The sequence below is a fragment of the Anser cygnoides genome, chromosome 1, assembly GCF_040182565.1.
Source record: "Anser cygnoides isolate HZ-2024a breed goose chromosome 1, Taihu_goose_T2T_genome, whole genome shotgun sequence".
Taxonomy (NCBI): Eukaryota; Metazoa; Chordata; class Aves; order Anseriformes; family Anatidae; genus Anser; species Anser cygnoides.
Genome location: NC_089873.1, coordinates 60,577,253 through 60,603,026, shown reverse-complemented (window position 1 = coordinate 60,603,026; position 25,774 = coordinate 60,577,253). Strand labels below are relative to the sequence as shown.

Sequence of the window (25,774 nt, the reverse complement as noted above, 5' to 3'; positions counted from 1 at the left end):
AGGATACTCTAACTGATCCTCATTCTCAACTACTGCCTGATCTAAAGGGGTACATTGTCACAATACCCACAGAGCACAATTCCTCTTAGCACCAACAGGAGTTGCATGGCAAGCAGCCAGCCCTGGGAGAGGAGAATGCCACCCCAGTTGAGTGTGTCAGCTTTTACATATGTTTGCAAGCTGATCTTGACTTGCCGCCATGCAGCAGGAATCTCACCAAAATGCCAGCGTTCGCAGTACATAGTCACTCTCCAGAAATCCTGAGCATAGAAAAAAGTAAAAAGAACAAAATATAAAGTTGGATACCAGAGATTTTCTAAGAATTATTCTAATCTAACATTGTATTTCAAAGACTCCTCAGAAAGAAGGCTTTTATTCCTTTTTAAAATAATACTGGCATATTAGGAAAATTAATAAATCTCATGGATTAAACAGAAAAGTGGTTTCCCATAGTTACTCATCCAACCATGCGGGGATCCCCAGTGCTTTTTTTGTATTCTTGTTAAACAAAATTCTCTGACTTGATCACACTCAATTCTAACAGTGTGTCACTGCAAAGCTCAGTCTTTTTTTGCTTCTCAAATGTTTATTTTCTCATTCTGTTCTCAAAAGAACTGATTTCATTAGACTGGCTTGATCAAGGCAGAATGATCCGGGTCTGAGTCTAATGAACTCACAGGAAAAAAAGGTCTACATTTCTTCTTCATTTCCTGGTTTGTTATAGCAGTTCAATTTGAGCTAAGCTCTCATTCTCAAAAATTGCCATTTTGTTTAGGATGCTTCCATTTTCTCTCATCTAATGGTTGCCAGTGTTACTTTTCTCTGTTGTTTTTCTTAGCTTGGAGTTGAAGATAGTAAATATGCTATTGAATCGTAAAGCACAGGCCTCTAAAAACATTTCCCATTCTTAAGACTGAGATAAACATGGAAGCCATCAGATCCATCTTGCAACTCCAAGCTGGTGTGGGAATCTCTAGTTCCTATCCATATGCCAAATTTCAAGTGATTCTGAGAAGCACTGGTGTAACTATAAACAGACCCAGATTCCCTTAGATTTCAATATGTCATTTCATAGGTCACCACCTGCGACAGTTACAGTGACTGAGTTTGAAAGCACTTTTGTATAATTATGAAATGTAAGGATTAGACTTAGATCTCAGTGGTGCCATCATAAATTTCCCGATTCCAGTGATTTAAACAGGATTAGCACATATTCTGTTATAGTACTACATTTTCCAACTGTTTCATTTTATAATGAAGAAATATAACATTTCTAATAGCTGATTACATCAAAAAAGGACAAAGTAAAACATACACCCAAATTCTGCCATGGAGAACGTAAACTAAGTTGTGAGCGTCATTCTGAACTAATCCACTCGTACTGAGTGGACCTAGGGCTTGAATTCACTTACTTACAGGTGTATGGAAGACTTGATGTCAAAATGAAAAAAAAAATAAATGATGGTGACCTTCAAATTTTCATCAAAACATTTCTAACCTCACCATGGATTCAGTTCCACCCTTTTCCTGGTATGATAAGGCCTTGCTAACTCTTCTCCCGTAATTTTATTTTGCTACTGTTAGGGAGGTTAAACAGCAAGAAGAAGAACCTGAGGTAGATGTGTGGGAGCTCCTGAAGAACGCTAATCCCAGTGAATATGAGAAGATTGCTTTTCAGTATGGTATCACTGACCTGAGAGGCATGTTAAAGCGTCTGAAGCGCATGCGCAGGGAAGTGAAGAAGAGTGCAGGTATGGATAAGGCAGAATATTTTTATGTTCAGTAGTCAGACATGACCATTCACCTTATGAGCCAAACCTAACTGCATTTCCATGCAAGGGCACATGGACGCTACAATTCCAACCCTGTCCAACACACTGCAAGGAGTTAATCAGAGGTGGACTTGGTCCACTCCTAGTGTAAATACCCTGTCCCATTCAGTGCTTACCAAAACCACCCCTCCCTCTTGGCCAAACAGTAGTCCTAACTGGAATGAAGTCTGCAGCTGTGTGAAGAGGTTTTTACGTGGTAAGACAATATGGAAATTAGACCTTGTGTTATCATTAATATCTTTTGCTCTAAAATGGAGTCATCATTGTTTGCTCTTTTAATTTCATTTTGCTCTTAATCTGACATTTCTTTGAAATCCCAGCTGAACTAAAAACCCTTCACCCTCTGCTGGGTAAGCGCATTCAGGGCTATCTTTCTCCAGCTACCGTACTGAATAATATGTGCAGTACAATATGTACATACATAAATATAGATATGTGCTTATACATATGTGTATATAAAGTATAGGTATATGTTTAACAATATGTATAGACACAGAAACATACACATACAAATACATCATGCTATCCATAATACTATTTTGTCGTGTGTCATTTGCATGTTTCGGGTGAGCATTTCAGAACTGGATGCAATATACATCTGCTGCTCCACTGGTTTCCTGGAAGATTCCCTTTTTGCATAGATGAAATCCTCCACCCCCACATGAATGCAGGAACCTTCCCAAAGGAAAGGAAGCTTGGCCAAAATTTCATTAACCCATGATGATTGTCACCCTGTAAAATAGTTACTGGGATCAATAGCATACGGGTGAAGTTAGAACAGTGTTCAAGCAACCATAACTTCTGGCAGAGACTGGACCAAGACTTGGCTTGCTCCAAAATGTGCTGAGTATAAAGATGATGCAAAACTGTCTTTGCTTGATATTTCTAGTTCTGCACTGAATTTTATGGCCATATTAGATATTCTGAATCAATATATTTGATACATAGATATGCCTATTTCAACTTGTCTTAAATTCTTAGAAGTAAAACAAACTGTTGTACTTACTTCATTCTTCTTCGGAAATATTCAATTGTTTATAGCCACCTGGATATTCAAAGATCCATAAATTTCGTTGCTTTTAGAGTAATTTATTTTTTAACATTCTAGTCTACAAACTCATAACTAATGATACAGGATATCCAGTATAAAAGAAAGAATAACAGATTTTAAGTTATGAAAAGACAACATCTTTTTAGGCATATACTTCATAGGGATTTCCCATCCAAAAGTGTTGTTGAGACAAAGTCTGATTGAAAGAGTTCATCTAGATAAGAACAACAAAACTTTCTCTCAACAAGTACAAAAGCTAATTTAAAATATTTTGCAGTAATCCAGCTGCCTGATACACCCTTTCTCCTCCTCCTTTACCTCACATCATCACACTTGTGATGCTACTATAAATTAACCTTTATGGATAACCTCTTCATTTGCTCGCATATCTGATTCTAGCCACTGTTGGGAGAAATGGAGTTGATGTTTTTTGGCTGAGACACTGTGTCAGTTTTTGAATCCAGTGGAGATATCTAAGGGGTTGAAGAACAGGGAAACTCCTCACCTACCCCAACCCCTACGAGTCTGGAAAGGCCTGGAAGCTAATGCAGGAATTGTGCAGCTGGCAGGAAGAACTGCTCCCTACCCAGATGCATCACATGGAGGTGCTGGAATGTTGTAATGTGAAAAGAGCATCCCTCAGCACTTGGTACCAGTCTGTCTGGTCCCTCTCCCCAGATCCATGTTGAGTAGGATGAGGCTGCCAGCCATATTAGGATTTTTCTGTAGTCAGGGCTTTCCCTACAGAAGCATCTTTAGACAGTATGCAAAATGTCTATATGACAGGCCGATAGTAGGGTGTTTTTCCCCTTAAGCTGCCTTTATTATAAATTGAAATCTCTTACACTTCAGTAAGATCTAAAAAAAAAAAAAAAATCCTGTTCAAATGTAGTAGTTCTGTTCCTGCTGTTTCAATATCCTCAGTCCCCTGCAATGAGACATGCATAATATAAACTTTATCAGAAGTTGATTATTTAGCAGCTGGTGATGCGTTTGAGGCATCATTCATTTTTGAGCCATAGGTCATCTACTCCCCTGGGTCTAATATTTGTAGCTGGCAATAACTAAATGTTGATGCTAAAGTGTTTTGAAATGTTTGAATTATAGCCTTACCTTGCCCAGAACAACTTGGCCTACATTTGCACATCTCAAAGAATTGCTTTGAAAAGCTCCACTAGGATTCACAGATGGAGAGCTTTTGACTGGTTTCAGATATTTTTGCAAATGTTTGGCAGCTGGAACATTTATCACAAGTGGAATTGCAATTTACACTTTACAACCTTCAAAAAGAATCAGGAAAATTAATTTGGCTTTTAGACAACTCAATGTGTTTATTCTGATAGTGGGAACCTCAAAAGAAATTTTAGCTTAAAATTCCCTGTTAACTTGAGTGGCGGTGCTGATAGAGAAGTCCTGTTTAACAGATTCTAAATGATTCCACTGCACCACCTGTATACAATTTTACTCCAAAATAGTGATTCTCAGCAAGCTGTCAGAGCTACGTCTACTCAATCCTGTTCATAACAGGGTCATACTGCAAAGTCATGAAGAGATAGATACTAACTTCGTAAGGGTAATCAGAGTTGCATAGCTCTACACTTTTGCTGATACTGTTTCTAGAAAATAAACTGATTTGTTTGGACCAGCCCAAGATTTAAGAGTGATGCATAACATGGTGTGTATATATTCTGATAGCTCTAATGAGTCTTATGCAATGCAATTTCAGCATTCATATTCCCATTTGTTTTCTGATCTTCTTTTATAATAACACTTCTCTTCCGCAACAGCATTTGCCAAAGGTCTTGATCCTGCATACCAGGTAGATAAAGGAGGCAAAGTAAGGTTCATGGTGGAGCTAGCAGATCCAACAGTAGAGCTCAAGTGGTATAAAAATGGCCAAGAAATACGACCAAGTACAAAGTAAGTGGTTTTATTGTATATAAGCAATAAAATAGGTACATATGTACCTCCTTGACAAATGTGATGTATAGATCTCTCTTTGCCAAGGTTTGCACAGATTTTATTTCTGGCATTTCATTATACTTGAAAAAGTATGTAAATGATACCATACTGCTCGTGGCCCAGAAATGTTCACTGTAGGCTAAATGTTAACATAGATTCTTCTGTTTTATCTTGAGAGAAGAGAATTAAAGATCCTCAACAAAACATAGATCCATTTTCTGCTTGGTAGTTTTTAAAAAGTCAGGAAGCTTTGTGAGTAAATAAGTTTCTTGTCTGCAATTCTGTATCAGAAGGTCAAAATCTTTCTATAGTAATTCATTTCTAAGAGGAGCAACATTTAATATTACATACTTGCCTACCTGGCTCATAAGCCACCTGTAAAATTATCTCTAGGCAACACTATCTGTTAATTAGATAATTTGTGTTAGGGAGGAAAGGGGAATGAGGTGTGTGTCACCCTCCACTACCCATTTATCACTCACAGTGAAGTCAGCAACCTCAAAGTGACTTCAGCCACGTGCAGTTTGTCTACTATACCTAAGCTTCTCCATCATCTCTATCACCTACATATTGGTTTATACTCTGGCTTCACATACAACAAGTGGCTTTTTGGGTGCAGACATGAGTACAGGTAAAACAAAGACTGGAACTTGAGCCCTGTCCCTAATGTTCACAAAACTAGCTTTTACAAACTGCTGTAGAAAATCCCATTCCGAAGTCACGTGCAGCTAAGAACAGTAATGCACAACAGTGTAATGTTCCTCAAATGTTGCTTAACAGTCCCAAGTCCTAGCAAATCTTCCTGGCCCTGTAAAAAATAAAAATAATTTTAAAAATAATGATAATAATAGCAAAAGCCCCCTTACAGAGAATGGCAGGTTTCCCTTATTCTATTGCTAGATAAGTAAATGAAGGATGTGGATTAATATTCTTCTGACAAATAAGTGGAATAAAGACAGTATCTTTTCTTTAGCCCCTTTCTTTGCCATGAATAGTTCGGAACTGCTTTGCAGTCAACTATATATGTACCCCTCCAGTAGAAGGAGCTGGACTGAATGCTCCAGTTCATTTCTTCCAGGCCACTGAAGCAGCTGTCAGATGCTAATGAGCTTTGGTCACTACAAACCTGGAGCAGATCTAAACTGGTGACATGAAGGTGAAAGGCTACATATCCCATTACCAAAACCTCATATCCCATTACTGATCTCTTGTGCCATCTGGCCTACCAATAATATTAACTTCTTAACCTTAGCTATTATTATGCTTCATAAAAATGTTAAGAGTGTTGGAATGAAGAAGGTCTCCTGTTACTGGTTATTTTCATCTTTACTCATCTAGAGTTTCAGACTCCATTTTATTCTGTCATCTCTCTGAGCCTGTTAATTTTTGATTTTGATTTTTTTTTCTTTTTTCTGAACATCCAAGCCTGGGATGTTGGAGCAAGCCAGAAGTTGATTGTTATCACTCTACCTCATAGCTCTTTTTGCCACAAGGTCTTTGATTGTTTTTATTCTTCCTTTTGAAACTTGGAAATTGCTTTCCAGGACTGCTTTTCCTGTTCTATGTAAAAAACAGTGTTTTCCCCTCTCATAATCCGTGAAGAATTTCTACATAAAACGAAAAGGGTCCAGCAGTTTTTCTAATGTATTTTTGTTGTATTCCTGTTTAAACAGATACATTTTTGAGCACAAAGGTAACCAGCGAATTCTATTTATCAATAACTGTACGATGACAGATGATGCTCGCTATTACGTAACAGCTGGTGATGAGAAATGCTCCACAGAACTGTTTGTGAGAGGTAACTACACCACCTGGCTCGTATTTCACCTGGTGTAAATTTGTGTGGCTTCTTTGACTGCAACAGAAATTAACAGGGAGGATCTGGCTCAGTGCATGCTTGTTTTTGTGTTATCAGCCTTTACGATCACTCCCTATTTTTGTGATTCCTCACTGTTTTTTCTTTTGTGTTTGTACTTTATCTCAAATCAGACATTCTAGCAGTTAGTTTTATCTCCATCTGCCCAGATTTAATGGAAGACTATCAAAAGCCATGAATAGGTGGCCATTTGCTTATGCTTTTTGCTCCCATAACATTGGTAGTCTAACTGATAATATTTATGGCATCCCTCACACACAGAAAACAAATTGAGTTAAAAGGGTCCTTTTGGTTAGATATCCCTTAGAAAACAATTGGGGAATTCCTGAACTTGGGAAAATAAAGTTTACATTGAAAGAAAAAATCATCAAATATATCAGAAAGCTATTTAAAATAATGGATCTATTGCCCCTGTGAAAGTAGGATAACCATTGTGCTACATTTCTATTTCTAACCATGTGCACGTTTCTATTGTCTTGTCAAACTTGAGTTTTGACAAGAAGAAGGGACTAAAGCAGTAAGGGCACAATGTTATGCCATCAGGTCATCTAGTTGTGCATAACAGGCTGCAGGATCTAATGAAAATATTGATTTCTGAGAGGGATCTGTCAGGCAAGTGATGAATCTCAGCTTCTCATATCAACTTGCCTGCACAAGCTATCAATAAAAGGGGATGCAAGGCAGCTATTAATCTGAACAGATTTTTTTATTTTATTTTGTTTTTAATTTAGCACATTTTTTACTAGCATCTTAATGAGCAATCTCCTTTCTGATTTCAGGCAGAAAATAATGCTACAATACTGGCTTTGTAATTTTAACTTTGAATTTGTATTATCTCCTATACCATGATTTTGAAAACCTCCTGAAATTAGTTTTCTCTCTCAGATTGTAAATCTGTAATTTTCTCTTGTCAAAGATCCTCCAATTTTGGTGACCAAAGGCCTGGAGGATACCAATACCTATGTTGGTGAACGAGTAGAACTGAGCTGTGAAGTGTCTGAGGATGATGCAAATGTGAAATGGTAAGTCACAATTTGAACAGATACTGTTTTCCTTGAGAGAGAGGTGGGGGACAGAATATTTTAGTTGTAGGCAAAATTGTGGATAACGTATTCTGTATCAGTAAGCCTGAAATTTCTTAAGAAAATCTCAGAAGAACATTATTTAGAAATGTAGTAACAGCAAGAAATGTCCTTATACATTCATGGATGAATTTGTTTAACATTTTCTTGTGTCTTGAGCCTTATAAAGTCTTCTCTGGAAGTTTCAGTCTATGAGAATCTTATTCACACAGGATTTTTATTGGGAAAATAATTACTCTTTCTTTCCTATTAGGTTTAAGAATGGCGTAGAACTTACCAATGAACCTAAATCTCGATATCGAATCAAGGTTGAGGGTAAAAAACACACTTTAATCATAGAGGAAGCTGCAAAAAATGACAGTGCAACTTACTCAGTAATGACAACAGGAGGCCAATCAGAAGCTAAGCTTTCTGTTGATTGTAAGTATAATATATCTTACTCTTGATTTTGTTTGTCATAGTTTGCTATCTTACAGAAATAATTTACTTGCCTTTCTCCGGGGGTTTAAAGAGAGACTTATCTTCCATACCAATTTCTTAGCTGCAAATATCCAGTTTGCAGTAATAGGCAATGATTTAGCCACACTTGAAAAATTTCTGTCACTCCATTAAGATGGAAAACAAAGCTATTCACGCAAAATTATAATGGGTCAACAAAGTGAAACTTTCAAGGAAAGTACTTGCTTTTCTTGAATCCTTTTTAAGTTTTCACAGGAAATCCAAACCAAGTCTTTTGAGTCAAAACCAGAAAAAAGGAAGTATGTTGGAAAAAATAAACAATTCCACAACTAGGCATACTGTTAACATGCATCAGGACCAGAAGTAAACTCATAGGCACAAAAATATGGCTATGTAGCTCCCTCGGTACTGTTTGTATATCTCTTTAAAACATTTTAGAATTTTATGAATCCTTATAATCTTCTGCCACTTTGGTTTTAGGCAGACTAGAATTTGTTATAAAATATCAATGCTAGCTTTGCAAGTAGATGTATGTACACTACTAGATTTGTCCTTGCTGGCATAGATGAGCCAGACAGTGTTTGAGTTCATGGTTGTGGTAAGTTTGTCCTATGCTGTAAGCTTGTCATATATGCATGCACTCTGTTTTGAAATACACATATTTCTTTTGACTCTTTTATACAAAATGACATTCTAAGCACAACCAGCTAATGCTATTCTACTACCAAGTTGAAAATTATCCACTATGGCTATTGGACTCCATCACCATACCTGTCACAGTGATAGATTCATGCATCTTCTGTTGAGTATTTTCCAACTGTCTTTCTATGAAATGTAGCCTTTCCCATCACTGTTTCTTGTGTCAGATTATAGTCAGGGATATTTACTGCATACACATGGTACTGTGTATTCAGCCTGCACTCTGGTCTACAGCATCTATTATTCAAGAAAGAGGAAGTTCTTGGTCTCAAGTTTTACAAAAGCTAGTAATATCTGTGGGTATTCACAGGATGAATTAAGGTGGTTTAGCAAACAGAAGAACCAGTAGTGTATGAAGTAAGTTTACTGTCCGGGTGGCCTTTGATAACAGCCTGACAAAATAGGCTCAAAATTAGTTCCTACTTGTAATGAACTACTTTAGTATATCCCCAAATTGTCTTGTGTTCACCTGGGGGAGCTATGAGAGCAGTTAAGTCACAGGAAAGGTAAGCTGTAATCCCTTCGGGTGCATAGGTATGGGGACACAGGTCTTTCACATCTTGAAAGTTTCTTACTGGCCTTTAGGGGATAGAAACACCCTCCTCCAGCACCTAAACACCACAGGGGAAAGAATTCAAATACGCTTCTATGGGATATATCCATGGGATTACCCTAGTCAGGGCATGGGTATTTTGGATCACCTTTTCTAAGGCATCAAACAATGGGGAAATTAAACATTAAAATATACATACTTAAGTGGCTTACATGTACATATTGCTCTTATATGGAGTTCAGAGTTTTAGTATTAGAGACATATTTCTGATTTGAAGACTTGTGATTGCTAGTAGCAGCTCAGTGACAGAATCATAAGCTATTATTTGATATTAATATTAATATCTCTATTTCTCTTTTCCATAGTGAGACCATTGAAGATATCACTTGCACTAGAAGACCAGACTGTGAGGCTTGGACAGGAAATCCACCTGAAATGTGAGATATCTGAGAATGTGCAAGGGAAATGGTACAAAAATGGACAACTGGTTGAAGCTAGTGACCGTGTAAAGCTTTATCACAAAGGAAGGTAAGCATGTTGAGTATTGACTTGACCTTTGATAGAGCAACATTGTAAAGATGTACCAATATGTGTATTATTTCACTGAAAACTATCTGTTAATCATGTCTGATCTCTGTCCTTCAAACGGACTTATTCTTATGATCTTAAAAGCCATGTCTCCTTACCCTCTTTATCCTGTGTCTTTTGGCTGCGGAGGATGATAATCAAATCCTTGATCCATCTAGTTTCAAGCTGTTCTTTTTTCTTGACAATGCTGTTTCTGTTAGTATGGGATATTAAGCAGTAAGGTCAAAATGATTGTCAGATAGTATTAAAATTATGTAGCTTTAAAAATGTCAGGTTTTCTGATTTTGTTTTTGTTTCAGCTCAGACTCTGTATCTCTGCCAATGCAAAGTATGTGGAGATATCATACTTTGCATTTACAATTTGTCCTTTTGTATTTATTTGCAATAAATGCAAATGCCCTTTGCATTTATCATTTGTCCTTTTTCAATGAAAGTTTTTCAGTTAAAAAAAAGGGGGAAAAAAAAAAGGAAAAAAAAAAAAAAGGTTCTATCTTTAGCTACAACCCTTTAAAAGGTCTTACCTTTAGCTGCATCCCATTGACTTCAGCTCAGCAGGCAGTTCACACAGCTGGGAACTGGGCTTGTGAAGATGTTCCTAAACAGGCTATGAAATGTTTGCATTAATTCTGAGTCCCAGTAAGGGACAAGTGCCATCTGTCCAATGACTCCTTGGATTGACTTAAGGTGAAGGTGCTCCCCACAACCAATATAAGCCTATAGGGTGAGATGAGGGAAAGAGGAGCAGGAAGGGCACAGAGGTGAGTCCTACCTTGAATAAAACTTAGAGCAGAATATAGGAGAGCAAAAATATCAGTGTACTCCTGGAAGATGCAGTTGGGCAATAAGAGCAGCATATGCTTTTCTCACAGGTTTCTTTGTTCTGCCAAACAAACAGTAGATTGGCTTCTGTCATGAAGATGGTCTAACAGAAGTTAGACCATTTTCACAGTGGGATCACCAAAAGATTTCTTCTTAAACAACCAAATTACAATCTAATGGCGGCAGTACAGAAACCAAGTGTCAAAGAGCTTACACTCCTGTATTCTTCTATTTCTGTGTTCAAACAAAAAATGTTAGAACTGTTTACATTATTTGACGATGACCTCAATAATATATTCTATAATTCACAAAGTATGTAATCACCTAAAGTACAGCTAAGCATCCAGCAAACGATTTTCAGTCAGTATTTTTACACTTCTTTACAGATCTCCTAAACCTTTTTCTTTGCAGATTTTTCTTGATAGCCTTCAAGAGTATTCAAAAATAATGTACATGGATTTCTTTTTCAATTTTTTTACAGAATCCACAGATTTATTATAGCGAGCGCTGCTGTTGATGATGAGGGTGAATACATGTTCGTACCAGATGCCTATAATATCAATATTCCATGCAAAGTACATGTTGTGGGTAAGTACTTGGCACAATGAGTTATATATAATATTTCTGACATTTGGGAAGTAAAAGCAGTGTGAAATATCCCTGATTACAATCAGCTCATTTCCTCTGACCTGGTGTCTACCTCAAAAAGCAGAGCTGCTATTTTGGCAAAGTGCATGTGAGCTATTCAGAGAGTGCTCTGCCTGTGCTCAGGATTCAGTCATATTTTACAAGCCCGGGGCAGCCCCCAGGGAAGGCTTCTTAATGTTGAATTCCTGAACTTAAACCACTATTAAGAGTTTGTGTAAAACACCTGTTATAATCCATTTTCAGACTTAGTGTTGTTGTCTTCAAAGAATTGTCTTGTTAATATTTTAAAATATGGTTTAGTTTGGTAAAATAGTAGAGTAGGTACATATTTACCTATACTCTAGATATGTTAAATGATATCTATAGAATTAAATGTTTCTGGCCATCATTTATTCAGTCAGCAGAAAAGAAGGCTTGTTAATGAGGCCATTCTTTCAAAAAGAATAAAAATAAAGAATAAAACAAGGCATTGACTCTTCCCCTGACAATATCCCACTGCCTTTTAATTTCAACCAGTGAATTTGAAGTCTAAAGGAAAGCAATATAAATGATGAAAGTTTTAGAAAATATGGTCTGTAATTGAAGTTGAAAGATGTGGGATACTTGTAATAGAAATAAAATTGGCAAGGGTTAAGAAAGAGGGGAGGAAGTATGCTCACAGATAAAATCTTGTAATAAAATAAAGATAAAATCTTATTTTGTAAGAGTATATTCATCAGTTGTTCTCCATACCCATGGAGTACAATAAAAGTAACCATTTCATTTTCAGAAAAAGGATTTAGATTAAGACTGTGACTGTAAAAACAGTGATGTCTGGAGTATGCTAATTCCAGATGAAGAAAGCCTACAATGACCAGATGTAGAAAGCCATAAGTGGAAATTTTTGAGAGCCACTTAAAGGAAACCTGTCAGAAATTTTTTTACTATACATAATTCTGCCTCGGGATGATAGAATATTTTTCTTTTATGGTCCTACTATTCCAAATTTCCTATGGTTCTATTATTTATTTTTCATCAATTATTTTCTTTGATTTTTTTTCCACAAATTTATTAAAAAAAAAAAAAAAAGTTGACTAAAAATGCCAGGAAAATACAGACTGTAGAGCATGTTTGTCTGTGTCCAAGACTTGTGGTCCCTGAACTCTCAGAGTGGCAGCTTAAGAAAAATTTGTACAATCTCTCATTTTTCAGATCCTCCTAAACTCCACCTTGATGGTCTTGGGGAAAATAACACTGTGACAGTAGTGGCAGGAAGCAAACTACGACTTGAAATCCCTATCACTGGTGAGCCAACTCCAAAAGTCATGTGGAGTAAAGGGGATAAGGTATGTTGTCATTATACATATTTCTTTAGCTTAATGAGGGGCCTTTTACTTCAAAAAATAACCTTTAGTCTACTGAAGACATGATTTTGATAGCAGAGAATAAGAAGGGGATATTTTTTATCTCAAAAACTATTCTCCCTCAAAAGTGAAGGGTAAAAATGATAGTGTTTAGAATCTTATGGATCTCTGAGGAAAAACTGAAATTATGAAGGAAAAATAATCTTTTTTTGTTGTTTTTCTATAAATAAATTGTAAAGGAGAGGGACATATGAGATGCAGAAGAAATCTAGTGAAAATCTGCCAGACAGCTAATTATTGCGTACATAGTGCCCAGAATGGCTGTTAGGTTTTGACAGGAAGACATAGTAAAGTTCAGTTTTGGAAAATAAATGATAAATTCTGATGGAGTGTCAAATCTGGAATAAAATGGTAGGTTGGGCAATTGGTGTCTTGCATCTGATGTCTTCATTGAAAACTTTGCATGGACCCATCCCTGACTGTATATATCAAAAAGCCAGACTTTTCACATTTAAATTTTCATTGTGGTATGTGGAAGTGGGAACGTTATTTTTGCTGGATTTTTCAGACCTATCTGGTCAAATATCTGACTAGTATTTTTTAAATATTAATGGTATTATCAACACCGTGGGCTTGTCCAAATGAGAAATTACTCCATTGATTATTTGAAATGAATGAAGACAAACTACTGACCACTGCAATCCATCTGAGCTTTAAAACTGTATGAATTACATTTCAATCTGACTTTTGGGAAAATCCGCTATTCTCTTTTCAAAAATTAACATCTGATAGTGTTGATATAAGCATGTTCTTGCTCACAGGGTAAGTGAGACTAGTGACCTTTCCTTTGAGATGTAATGGCCAAACTGAGTACTAAACAGTCACAGTATTTTGAAGTTAATTATTTATCCCTTGGTTATTTTGTCATTTTCGTGATAATCTGCTGACTGAAAACCAGAGCTTTAATATGATTTTTCACATGGACACTTTTTGATGAAATGTGAAGCGTCCAGCACTGCACTTGGATTTTGATTTTTGAATATTTTGAATGTCAAATCAGAAGCCATGACTTTTCCCTCAAATTACTTTGATTCCTAGTGGATCACAGACAGTGGAAGAATACGGGCAGAAACATACCCAGACAGCAGCTGTCTGGTCATTGACACAGCTGAGAGAGAAGATTCAGGTCCTTTCAGAATAACATTGAAGAATGAGGCTGGAGAGGACACAGCTCTAATCAACATTAAAGTGGTTGGTAAGTCATGTGGAACAGTGCACACGAGCGATGTCTTTTATCATGGCCCTTTTCAATAAATGATCCCTGAAATGATCCTGCTTTTCTGCACAACTATAGCCAAATTTTTCTTCCTGTATCTGAAGGGTCTCTCCTGTAGATGCTGTCCTCCCTAGCTACCAAACTGTTGAAGATTCTCAGAAATCTTCCATTTTCCTGTTTTTGCTCATTTTCAGATATGGAAATGAGGTGCAAGGATACTAAGGCACAGAGTTAATGAAGGACACATGAGCTCAGCCTGGGATTTAAGTAGGAGTTAATTACTACTCCTGCTGCCACCTCACTTTACTGGGGTCAAGCTTCTGCAGTTGTCTCAGGCTGCTTTTAACATTCTTCATTCTCCTGGTAACTGTGGTCCTTGGCACATGCCCTCAAGTACAGCTAAGGTGTCTTGACTGTACTGAAGAACTTGGCATTTATTCCTTCCTAACCACCAGCCATGAAGGATCTACAAAGACCTCCTTTCTCTTTCTCTCTCCATATTAGAAACTCTTAAATCACGTCTGCCAAATCAGGATCCATACAAAATAATGCAACAACTGCTTGCTTAAAAAATAAAGTCAATGGCTTCTGCTGATGTTATCACTGTGCTCTTGCCTGTTGGTCAGAGGATTTATTCAAGATGGGCAAATTTAGTTTCAATTTGTTTCTCAGCCCTAAAGTTTACAAAGCTGTATCTCCCATAGAAGTGCCTTAAATATCAGGCCTGAGGGCTCTGCACTGCTTCTACTGAATCCAGGAACTGTGCAAAGAAAAGTTTGTTTTTGTTTTTTACAACAGATGTGCCTGATCCTCCTCAGGCACCAAATGTGACTGAGGTCGGTGAAGACTGGTGTGTTATGACCTGGGAACCTCCAGCAAATGATGGTGGATCACCTATCTTAGGTACATACTTTTCTTTTTGGCTGGTGATGCTCTAATAGAGACAAAAGAAACTCACTGCAGTTATTGGACATCATAGTATCAGAGCTCAGCTCAGGCCTTGGAGAGTGGCCCTCTGAGTAGTTCACTGCAAGAATGTTATATTCAGTCTTCATTTTTATCACATATCTGGTTTTTTAATGCTTTGAGATTTTTCATTTTGTATGTTGCCAAATTATCAATCCCCCTACTTAAAAAGACAACCTCTTATAATACCAAAACTTGATAAATTAGTCTGTTTGAATGTTAGCAGGGATTTCAGAAATAATTTACTCAGTAAATCTTCTAATGTGATGAACCAAGAAGAAAGTCAAAGAGCAGCAAAATCAGGCCCTTTGCACTCTAAACTAAATACAGCAGTGTTGTAAGTAGAGTTTGGAAAAACTTTGTATGTGGCCATGAAGGCCAAATGGGTGACTATCAGATAATCTGCAAAGAGAAAAATTAAACAATAATCCCCAAACCACTCTGAAGCTAGAAGAGGATATTGAGCTGTATCCAGAAAAAGAGATATTGACCAGTCAAAAATGGCCTCTCTAATACTATTTTGTTTGGTCAATAGGTTATTTCATTGAAAGGAAAAAGAAACAAAGCTCCAGGTGGATGAGGCTGAATTTTGAACTGTGTAAAGAAACAACTTTTGAGCCAAAGAAGATGATTGAAGGTGTTGCTTATGAGGTCCGTGTATTTGCTGTTAATGCAATAGGCATTTCCAAACCAAGTATGCCTTCAAAGTCCTTCGTTCCTTTAGGTAAGTAAACAAGAATAGAAAAATGGCTATGCATTAGACAATAATCTTTGATACATTATTGAAGTCATTTAAGTATACAACCGTAGTTCTTTCTATGCTTGTGTTGCTCATGAGATGTCTTTACTAGATGCTACATAAATTTTATGTCTATCCCTGAAGGATTTATAGTCTTTCATAAACAAGAAACAAATAGGTATAGGCAGAAAATGCTGCACTACGATAAAGCAGTGACATGCTATGGGTGAGCCCAATATACTACAGTCAATGTTTTTTAAGGATAATAATAGCTATAAATTCATAGTTTCATGTCTCTGTGTATTGAGTCAATAAAATCAAACTACTGGCAATTTAGAGAATTGATAATGATGGAGTATTCTCTTGGTTGTTCTGTTTCTCCTGCTCTAAGTTCAGTCAGACAATGACTTTTGGTCAAAAATACCCAGAAAAGTGACCAGAAGTCTGAAGATCACTACATATTTTATTCACAAAGAGTCTATAGATTTCCGTTTTTAAAGAACGGGTATGTAATCTATCTATGGAAATAAAAAATAAGTGAATTTGCTAAATATCTTATAATGAATCATATTCTAAGATAGATTTGAATAGTCTCTAATGTGAATTAATCTATGCATCACTGATCCCCATTAACTGAAGTATGGTGTTGTGTTTTTTTTTTTTTTTTCCAGAAAGGAATCAAATATTTTTGATATCCTTTTGCAAGGTTAGATTAGGTTAGGTTATATTTTACCTTTTAGTAAAGGTAAGGTTATGCTCACATGCACTTAGGTTAGGTTATATTTTACACCATTTTACATGTCCTATTATTATTTTTACTTTATATTAATGTAACAGAGGGCCTTGTCACTCATTTAACCACCGACTAATTTGGTGGCCTTCTAATATAAAGAAACTGTTTTTCAAACTATTGTGACAATCACAAGTCCTTATAAAAGAAATTGCCTTGTTCTGTAGGGTAGCAAAGGTTTCCACCTCGCTCAACAGCTCCCCATGATGCACAGAAGCAAGAAGGTGGCAGCTGTTATTGCTACAGCATGCTGTTGTGTAATATGCTACTCAAAATGTCTCTACAATACCCTTCACTGCTCTTTGGGTTAGGGTGCCAGCAGATACAGAATGAGGTATCTGCTTCTCCTTGTTTTTCTCCTAACTGGGAGAGAAGTGCTAGGATGATTGGAAATGCCTGGTAGGCAGGATTTAGCCTGTTGCCTGACAGCTTGATGACGCTAAATTTGAGGAAAACACCAAAAATGTGAACTTTTATAGTAATGTATTTTTCTGCCTTCTCTTCACTGCTAACTTGTTTCAGCTGTTACCAGTCCACCAACTCTCCTGGCAGTGGATGGAGTAACTGATACCTCAGTTACGATGAAATGGAGGCCACCAGACCACATTGGAGCAGCAGGTTTAGACGGCTATGTTGTAGAGTACTGCTTTGAAGGAAGTAAGTGACAATGACTGTGGTATGTTACTCATAGTGAAAATAGGTGAGACCTCCATTGATTTCTCTACAAGTGTCTACTGCTCTCACTTCAAGGCAGAGATTAATCAGTCAGAAACCTCCAGGAGTAGGGTTGTGTTTAGGTTTCTCTTTAGGCTGTATTCCGGATCCCACCTGCTGTTGTAGTTCAACCCATTTTACATCTGATATGAACTCCAAATCAAAAACTATATAATCTGTTGCAGTGTAGCAAGTACCATGGTAATCCCTTTTGTCTTCCAGAAGAATGAAAAGTGGAAGCAACAAAGTGAGTGGGTGGGTGGATGGATGGGTGAATGGATGGATGGGAAATAATAAATGAGTATAAGCACGACCCAAAGAATATGCAGGTGAGCCAGATTTTAGGGACAGGAGTTCCTCAGTGTGGTAATCCCTATCTTGACATATTACTTCAAGTGCCAGTTTACAATACCGAGGAAGGACAGCCTTCCCAACAGCTGGCTGTATAAGTTATCTAGGCAGGCAAAGTTCATGTGTGGATGTTAAATTTCCCCAACATTTCAGGCTAGTTATATACAAGATCTTTAATTATGTTCATCTAAGTCTTAAAGCTACACAGAACTGAAGGAGAATGATAAAGATGTAAGAAACAAAATAAATTTATAAGAGTGAAATAGCAAGGAATAGGCAAACATAACCTATGTTTTACAACCAGAGGCTTTGGTGACCAAGCAGCAGCAGTTTAGTATTTTTCAATAGATTTTATTCTGAGTCGTCATCAGATGAAGTCTGTTTTCAAAACGTAAAGTCCACCAACTCATGAGCGAGTACCAAATAGGCAGAACTGTGTGAGCAAATGCCAGACAATGGGACTCCAGCGATGTTGTATGATTGGATGAATGGGACTCTGTTATGTTCAGTTCTGCTAGCTGCTACTCTTCACTGTGTTGCAAATCAAGAGACAAGCTGGACGTGTTTTTTCATAACAACATCTGTTTCAATGAAAGCATTTCATGAATACAATCCACAGCCTGGAAACGAGAGGTAGAGGAGAGAACTTGTCATTCACAATGTCACGTGTTTCAGATTCAGTCAATCCAGGAAAACAATAGTTCACAAAAGTGGTCAGATACCACAGGAGCAGAGTGCCCTCAGCTCTCACTCAGGCGAGTGGGAAGGGAGTGAAGAACCACTGGCTTTTCTCAGGACCACTCAGCATCATGTAGTATTGAGATGAATATCTGTAAGGAACAGGAACAGACTGCAAGAAGCTCAGAGGTTTGGAGAAGATTACCTGAAGGCAGACACAGCTGGAATGGTAGGAAGGGTTTTCCTTGTGTATTGGGAGGGAGCTGCGGGAACAGCTCAGAAAGAGTAAGCATGCAATCTAAGATCAAGATGCAGCGGTCCTATAACGTTTCCTTTGCACAAGCAAGATGTGTACAGGTATAAAGGGAACTGGCCTTTGGTATATGTTGTATATTATGCTTCATTTAACATTTGTAGGATGGTGGAGGAGAATTAAAAGTGTTTGTAATATGTTACAGTCATATGACCCTTGTCATTGCAATATATTAATTGGCAAATAAGGCGAAAAGAAAGGCTAAGATATATATACATGCTAATGCAAATTAGGGTGTTTAGAGGAATCTTCAAAATTTACCTTTTAAGGACTGTTAGAAGATCACTGTATACCTGACGAATGGGACAAATTCTTTACATTTTATTTTTCAAATAGGTTTAAAATATATGAAATGCAACAAAATGGCAGTCAAGACTGTCATTTCACTGTTACCTACCTCAGTTAAAATACAATGGGTACAATGTATTTTACACAGATTTTTGAGTGTGTGTATATCTATATATGCCTCCTATATATTCTTATATATCTATATATACACAATTGACATTTATGTATATATGTTATGAAAATGGCTACGAAGAAGCAAGCTTAGTAGAAAATAACAGTAAGAAAAGTTGTATTATTGAAACATACATCCTTTTCTCTATGTTCAATTCTTTTTTCCTTCTTGCGATATCTCAGTGCCTCCTTTTCTCAGTCCTTTCAGTGCCTTTCTGCTTTGGACTAATATCTTCTATACTGTTCAATAACTTTTTAATTTCAAGATACTCTTTACAACTGTCTATATTCATTCTGCTGTATTTTTCTTTTAGTTCTTTGTTTGTAAACTCATTTGTCTTTGACTTCTTCAGTCCTTCCTTCACTGATGTAGCTTTAAAGAAGGCTTTTTGGAGTTTTGCTTATCATAGCAATCAGTAGGAGAAATCACAAGCTGAAAATAGGAAGACAATATGTACATGTAATCATAATTTAGAAGATACGTGTACCATAAGCATCAGTTTGGCTTCATGAAAATTGGTATTTCCATTTAGTCTGAATCTCATAAATTAATCAACATGGTGGACTCTTGGACTTCATTAACTGTGGTAACATGTTTGGCAGCTCTCTGTGTATTACCGAACTGGAGTCTCATCATGAGTATCTAGCATTGCATAGGGATGAATAACATAGGTTATAATAACAAAAATGATAATAAAGAACTTCCCTTTCCAGGGCTGGTTTACAACATCCACCTTGAACCTCTTATTTTGGCAATGTGGAGTAGACCACATCTTTTTAATGTTGGAGAAGTCAGTTCTCAGTAACATACACTGCTGAGTGGTTCTTCTGTGATATTTCGAAGATAGCATAATTCTCCCTTGGACACTATGTTTATCTGCATTTAAAGGGCTATTGTACCTGTAAATCATCTGTTTTCATAGCTATTAAATAGGCATTTCAGAGAGTCTCTGTTGGCTGAGATATTTGCCAGTGTACCCATCCAGGAGCATGTACAGACACTAAAATAGTATTTTTACTGTCCTGAAAATGGCCAAGTCCATACTTCCAGGAAATCCAGGGCAGTGATAGCTTTGACCAGGAAATAAAGCCTTAGTGATTACATCATATTTGTCATTATTCATGACTTTGGCCTTGTTTAGTTTTCTATGTTTCCTTTAGTTAAGTGTGTTCTCTTTCTCTGTCTTTCCAATCTTTTTTTTATCCCAAGACTTCTTTTTTCTGTCTCTCTTTCTCAAAATTATCCTCTGAATTTCTTCTCTCTTCTATGACACGTTTTCTTCTCCACCTACACTTTCTCCCATCATCATTTTGTTTCATTTCTCTCTCCCAAGTGTTCCTTTCATCTCTATTTTTCATCTGTCCAGGGCTGTGATCAGGCCCAAAGAAAAAACAACTCCATCTCCTTCTCTTTCTTTATCCTTTACTTTTCCTGTGAGCATCCTGCATAACTGTTCTTGATCTAGATGCCCCCTTCCTACCTCTTTTCTACTTGCAGACTCCCTAAGTACAGGTTCTCTAAATCTTTAAAGTCCAGCATCTATCTTTGCATACTTACTAACAGGAATTGCTAACCACTGACAAAATGCTCCATCTGTGTGAAAGTGGGTGTCTCTGATTAATTTTAAAGATGGATTCTCACAAGGTATATCGACAGATCTGTCTGAGGAATTGGTGGAGCCACCTTTTAACCTGGAAGGTACAGTACCAACAAAGGATTTAAAACTTCTTTAATAAAAGAAAATTCTCTTTATAAAATTAAAGAATTTTCTGAGAGTACATGTACTCTTAGAATTTGCTGCAGAACATGTATAAAGGGGAGGGGGAGGTGTTCAGGAAACAGTCAATGATTGCAATCCTCTTCTGCTAGAACCTGAAAGAAGCAGCTTGAAGGAGAACTTAATTCCTAAAAGTAAGACATACACTTATGAAAATGTTCCACAGTGTTGTGTGCTAAGTCTGCTGGGCACTTTATCTTATAATAGTTCTCTTGTCTTTTATGGCAGTATTATAGTACTATCTTTATAGGATGTGGAAGGTATTGAAAATGACTTGCTACTGCGTAAATCCGACTCCAAAGGTCAAGGTGTTAGCAGTGCAGCAACCTATGTTTGCAGGACAGGGTGGAAAAGAATCATTTCTGTTGAAACTGTTCTGAGAGACTGTACTGTTGTGTAATCTTATGGAGTGATTGTGTGACCGCTTAGGGTTAGGATAAAAATCTAAGAATGTTGTCATTATGTCATATGTCATTTATATCAATATGTCGTTATTCATTATGTGAATAACTTTCATACAGACTTCTTATAAAGGCACCAGGAGAGATGGCATATCATTGCAATTTGTAAATATTCTGTGCTTCTCTGATCCCTGCACTCTCAGTAGTATTTTCAAGAGTACTCAGTACTGGTTTAATTGTGATATTGAAACAAACTGAAAAGTCCATTTCTCTCCAAGAAAGTTGTTAAATCAATGCTGAGTGCTTTTGGAAATATATTCTATGCCCCTCTTGTTTTCTATCAGTTAAATTTAAACACAAATCAGTTTTCTCTCTGGTACAATTAAATGATAGACACATTCTGAAAACATTTATTTCTCTAAATGAAAGTATATAACTGGCAGAAATACATTAAAGTTTGAAACTTTTTCTATATAAGATTGAAGTGGATCAGTATTACATTTTAGCTTAATTGGAAGAAAAAAAAGATGGATTCATCTGTATATAATGAATCAATTATCTTTCTATAATTTTCCTCATCGGTACACTGGATATATTTATAATTCCCTGTTCTTTTGGTTCGTCCTCCCCTCCTCTTTTCCCTAAACTAGCTGATGAATGGATCGTGGCTAACCCAGAACTGACAGACAAAACAAGGTTTACAATCAATGGTCTGCCGACTGGCTCAAAAATCCTCGTGAGAGTAAAAGCTGTGAATGCTGCAGGTGAAAGTGAGCCTAGGTACCACCCACAGCCTATCTTAGTCAAGGAAGTTGTAGGTAAGATCCTCCTGCCTATTCCCACTCACAGATATACTCTGCTTCCATACTTAGTTCTGTTTTTTAAGGCTAATACTTACATGTAGCTGGAAGCTGATGATGTGGCCTTACAAAGCCATTTTGCGGTGGCTAGAAATCATGCAACTGTCTTTAAAAATATTTGTAATTCTTTTTATTTCTTTCTTTCATTTCTGAGCCTTTATTGTTCAGGCTTTCAAGGCTTTTTCTACAGAGTTTGTATTTGATATTCCTTTTTAAAGTAGTACTGAGTATCCCACCTACTCCTGCCACCACAGAATTTGGTGTTACAGCGGTGTACTGAATGTAATGTTGTGGAAAAAAGATATTTAAGATACCACACTTAGTGGTCACTTTTGGGAATTGTAGACCACACAGTTCTGTTTATAGTGATGCCTACCAGTACTGCATCAGTTAGAAAAGAGGATAAACGTCAAACATAAGCTTTTGTTCTTTTCTTTCAGAACCTCCGAAGATTCGCCTACCAAGACACTTAAAACAGACCTATACTCGAAGAGTTGGAGAAACTGTGAATCTTGTGATTCCTTTCCAGGTAAGAACTTTCACTGACAGGAAATTACTCAAGACTCATTTTTCTTATGTTGCTGCTTTTTAACTTCTTTCCATGCATTTTTGGTAGGCCAGTGAGTAGATATAAACAGATGTGGACACGCACAGATCTACACAGGTGCTTGTTTCAATGTCTCAAAGTGATGTTAAGCCAATTACTGAATTGGGTAACTAGCTTAGACAGACTGATTCATCATCTGTCATCCACAGAACACTTACAAATCCTCTTAGTAGACACTGCATGTGGGAAAATCACTAGCACAATGCAAAATGACTACATTGGCAGTAATTAGATATGGTATCATGAGTGTGACTGTAGCATTTGATCACTGTGTGTTCTTGAGAGGGAGGTGAAGAGCGGGAAGAATTTCATTGTCTCTGATAGAAACTGCAATTTTTAAGTCATTGAGATCACACCAATAATATGTCCATTTGCAAGGATATAGCACCTCTCCCAACAGTTAGTGCCTCTCTATTCACAGAGTCCTTATTCTTCTGAATAAAAGAATTGCAGTTGAATGTCTTCTCTTCACACAGATACTGGCTTCTACCAGGCTGTCAAAAGCCTAGTAAAATCTTGATCAGCAATACAGTACAAGATACACTGCTCCAGAGATGTTAAAGGAATATTGTATGGTTATTCTATTCTCTAAGACAAGGCATTCAAAAAGGGGTAAGAGTACCCTTTTGGACAGCATTTATAAATTGTTTGCCTCTGGAAGACAAATCCAGTGGCAAAGCAGGTGGAATTTACTTCTATTTAAGTACATAAACTGGGTGCTACCATGCCAAAAATGTACACAAATCCCCCCCAGAAATCTCAAGCTGGTCTACCTAACAACTATTCCAACTGCTTTTGCAGTGGAAGAAGAGAGTTCAGGATCCCTGGAGCATTAGTCCACTACTTAGGTGCCCTCCTCTTTCACCAGCAGTATAGAGAATGTAGGCCCTTCCAGAAGGCGACATATTATGTTGTGCATTTTCTGACTTGTTTTGAAAAGAAAAAGGTTAAAAGTAATTGTCCAGTTTAGCCAGAATATGCGAATATTTTTGGTCTCCTGGGGAGGGGGGAGGATGCATTTTAGGTAAATTAATGAGATTGCATCTTAAATGCTCTATTATTTAAAAATGAATTTTCTCTGCTCCTTTCAGGACAGTTTTGATTTCCCCTTTAGGACTTACACTCTTTTCTTTCCCAAAAGCATACATAAATTGTTTCCTGGCTTCTTATAGGGAAGACCGAGGGCAAAAGTATCATGGCAGAAAAATGGTTCTCCAATAGACAAGAACCAAATCAACATCCGCAACACTGAAAATGACACGATCATCTTCATCCGAAAGGCAGAAAGGAGCCACTCTGGAGAATATGACATGAAAGTGGAAGTAGAGAACTTGGTGGACAAAGCTACAATAGATATTCAAATTGTTGGTATGTTTTCAGAAACAGAAATGCATGCATGCCAGAAAAGCGGACTCTAGCCATTCCAAGGCTGTAGGAAAACAATTCTCTACATCCAATCACTTGTCTATAGATTTGCAGTCTCTCAGTAAACCTCCCTACACAATGGCAGGTGCTCGTTTGCTCATTCGAACATGACAGTCTCTTTTTTATTTTTTTTTCACTGTTTTGCTTTTCATGTTTTTGTTTATCCAGGATGCAAGCCTTTTCCTGTTGAGTGGTAGCCATAAAGGGAAGTGGTAGTAAATTCATAGTAAGTTTGTAGTAAGTGTAACGTGAAAGAAATCCTAAATGTTGAAACTATATGTAGGCAGGAAAGAAAGACAGGAGAACACATTTACTTTTAATTTTTACCAACCTATTTCTTTACATAATAGGCAAATCTGGTAGCAAAGTCTTTATAATGATTGTCTGACACTACCCATTTTAAGAACACTTTTTCAACTGCTAATCACTTTTTCAAAATATCATGTCCTTCTGCAACTAAAGAGCATATGCGCATTATAAACAATACTCACAAAGTGGTCCAGTTACGTTTTTCGTGATTCTGACATGGGTTAACTGTTGAAAGTTTCATTTTGCAGCCTCATCATTCTTTGGACATTGGGTTTAGCATATGCATGCGTAAGAAAGAGAGATAGAAAATAAAGTGGAAGGTGTGTGTAGGAAAGAGAGAGCAACAAAGTGGAAGGTGTGTAGGAAGCAGAGAGAGAAAACAAATATAATGGAAAATGTCATCTCCCATATTTTCATTACAGATCGCCCCGGCCCACCAGAAATTGTAACTATTGAAGATGTCTGGGGAGAGAATGTAAATTTATCATGGAAGCCACCAAAAGATGATGGCAATGCTGCCATTACTGGGTACACTATTCAAAAAGCAGATAAGAAGAGTATGGTAAGTAATAAGATGCTTAAAAGGCTGATGTACTTATGAAACTCTTCTTTTTAAAAATAAAAAGCCTTACAAGTTTAATTAATGTAGGGGGACAAATCATTGGTTGATGTTCAGAAAATCTTCAAGAAATATCTAAAAGTTCTAAGGATCTCACCTCTAAAACCTAGAAACAGAGATGTTTTCAGATAATGTAAAAGAGGTGTACTAAACAGGAAAGGTCAGGTGGATTAGAGAGAAGTAATTCTACTTTTTTTCCCCCCTTTGTCTCAGTACAAGAATAAAACCTAGAATCATTAATTCTGAAGGCAGCAGGTTGCTAGTAGAATCAAAATGTAGGGCTACTGATTTCAAACCTGTAATGGCATATTGTATTAGTCACTACAACTCCTTACGACCCGTGGCAAAATGGTACAGTGTCATTTGTAAACTGCTTTGAGATTTAGAGACAAAAAGTGCAATATTTTTATTTTAATTTTTTATTATTTTATTATTTTTAATTTTTATTATTTTATTTATTATTTATTTTAATTTTTATTATTTTCATTAAACTAACATGAATTTTATGCTTCCTTAAAAGAAGGTATTTGGATTCTTACATTTAACACCTATTACAAATTTAAACACGGGAAATTTA

The 25,774-nt window shown here is 36.9% G+C and overlaps 1 protein-coding gene across 5 annotated transcripts in view; it reads left to right on the top strand.

Moving 5' to 3' along the window:
- Positions 1-25,774, top strand: part of MYBPC1 (myosin binding protein C1) — an 81,693-nt gene that overhangs the window by 42,374 nt on the left and 13,545 nt on the right. For 3 of the 5 annotated variants that reach the window (XM_066997552.1, XM_066997549.1, XM_066997534.1), the window contains 18 exons: positions 1,585-1,751; positions 4,671-4,803; positions 6,519-6,643; positions 7,638-7,743; positions 8,057-8,223; positions 9,880-10,042; positions 11,403-11,509; positions 12,761-12,894; positions 14,011-14,167; positions 14,987-15,091; positions 15,690-15,878; positions 17,206-17,340; positions 20,829-20,897; positions 21,069-21,110; positions 22,028-22,195; positions 22,678-22,766; positions 24,017-24,212; positions 25,001-25,140. In XM_066997552.1, coding sequence (XP_066853653.1) covers positions 1,585-1,751; positions 4,671-4,803; positions 6,519-6,643; positions 7,638-7,743; positions 8,057-8,223; positions 9,880-10,042; positions 11,403-11,509; positions 12,761-12,894; positions 14,011-14,167; positions 14,987-15,091; positions 15,690-15,878; positions 17,206-17,340; positions 20,829-20,897; positions 21,069-21,110; positions 22,028-22,195; positions 22,678-22,766; positions 24,017-24,212; positions 25,001-25,140 — 2,392 coding nt within the window. The remainder of the gene's footprint in view (positions 1-1,584; positions 1,752-4,670; positions 4,804-6,518; positions 6,644-7,637; positions 7,744-8,056; positions 8,224-9,879; positions 10,043-11,402; positions 11,510-12,760; positions 12,895-14,010; positions 14,168-14,986; positions 15,092-15,689; positions 15,879-17,205; positions 17,341-20,828; positions 20,898-21,068; positions 21,111-22,027; positions 22,196-22,677; positions 22,767-24,016; positions 24,213-25,000; positions 25,141-25,774) is intronic. The other 2 variants (XM_066997542.1, XM_066997555.1) reach the window with 2 other exon arrangements.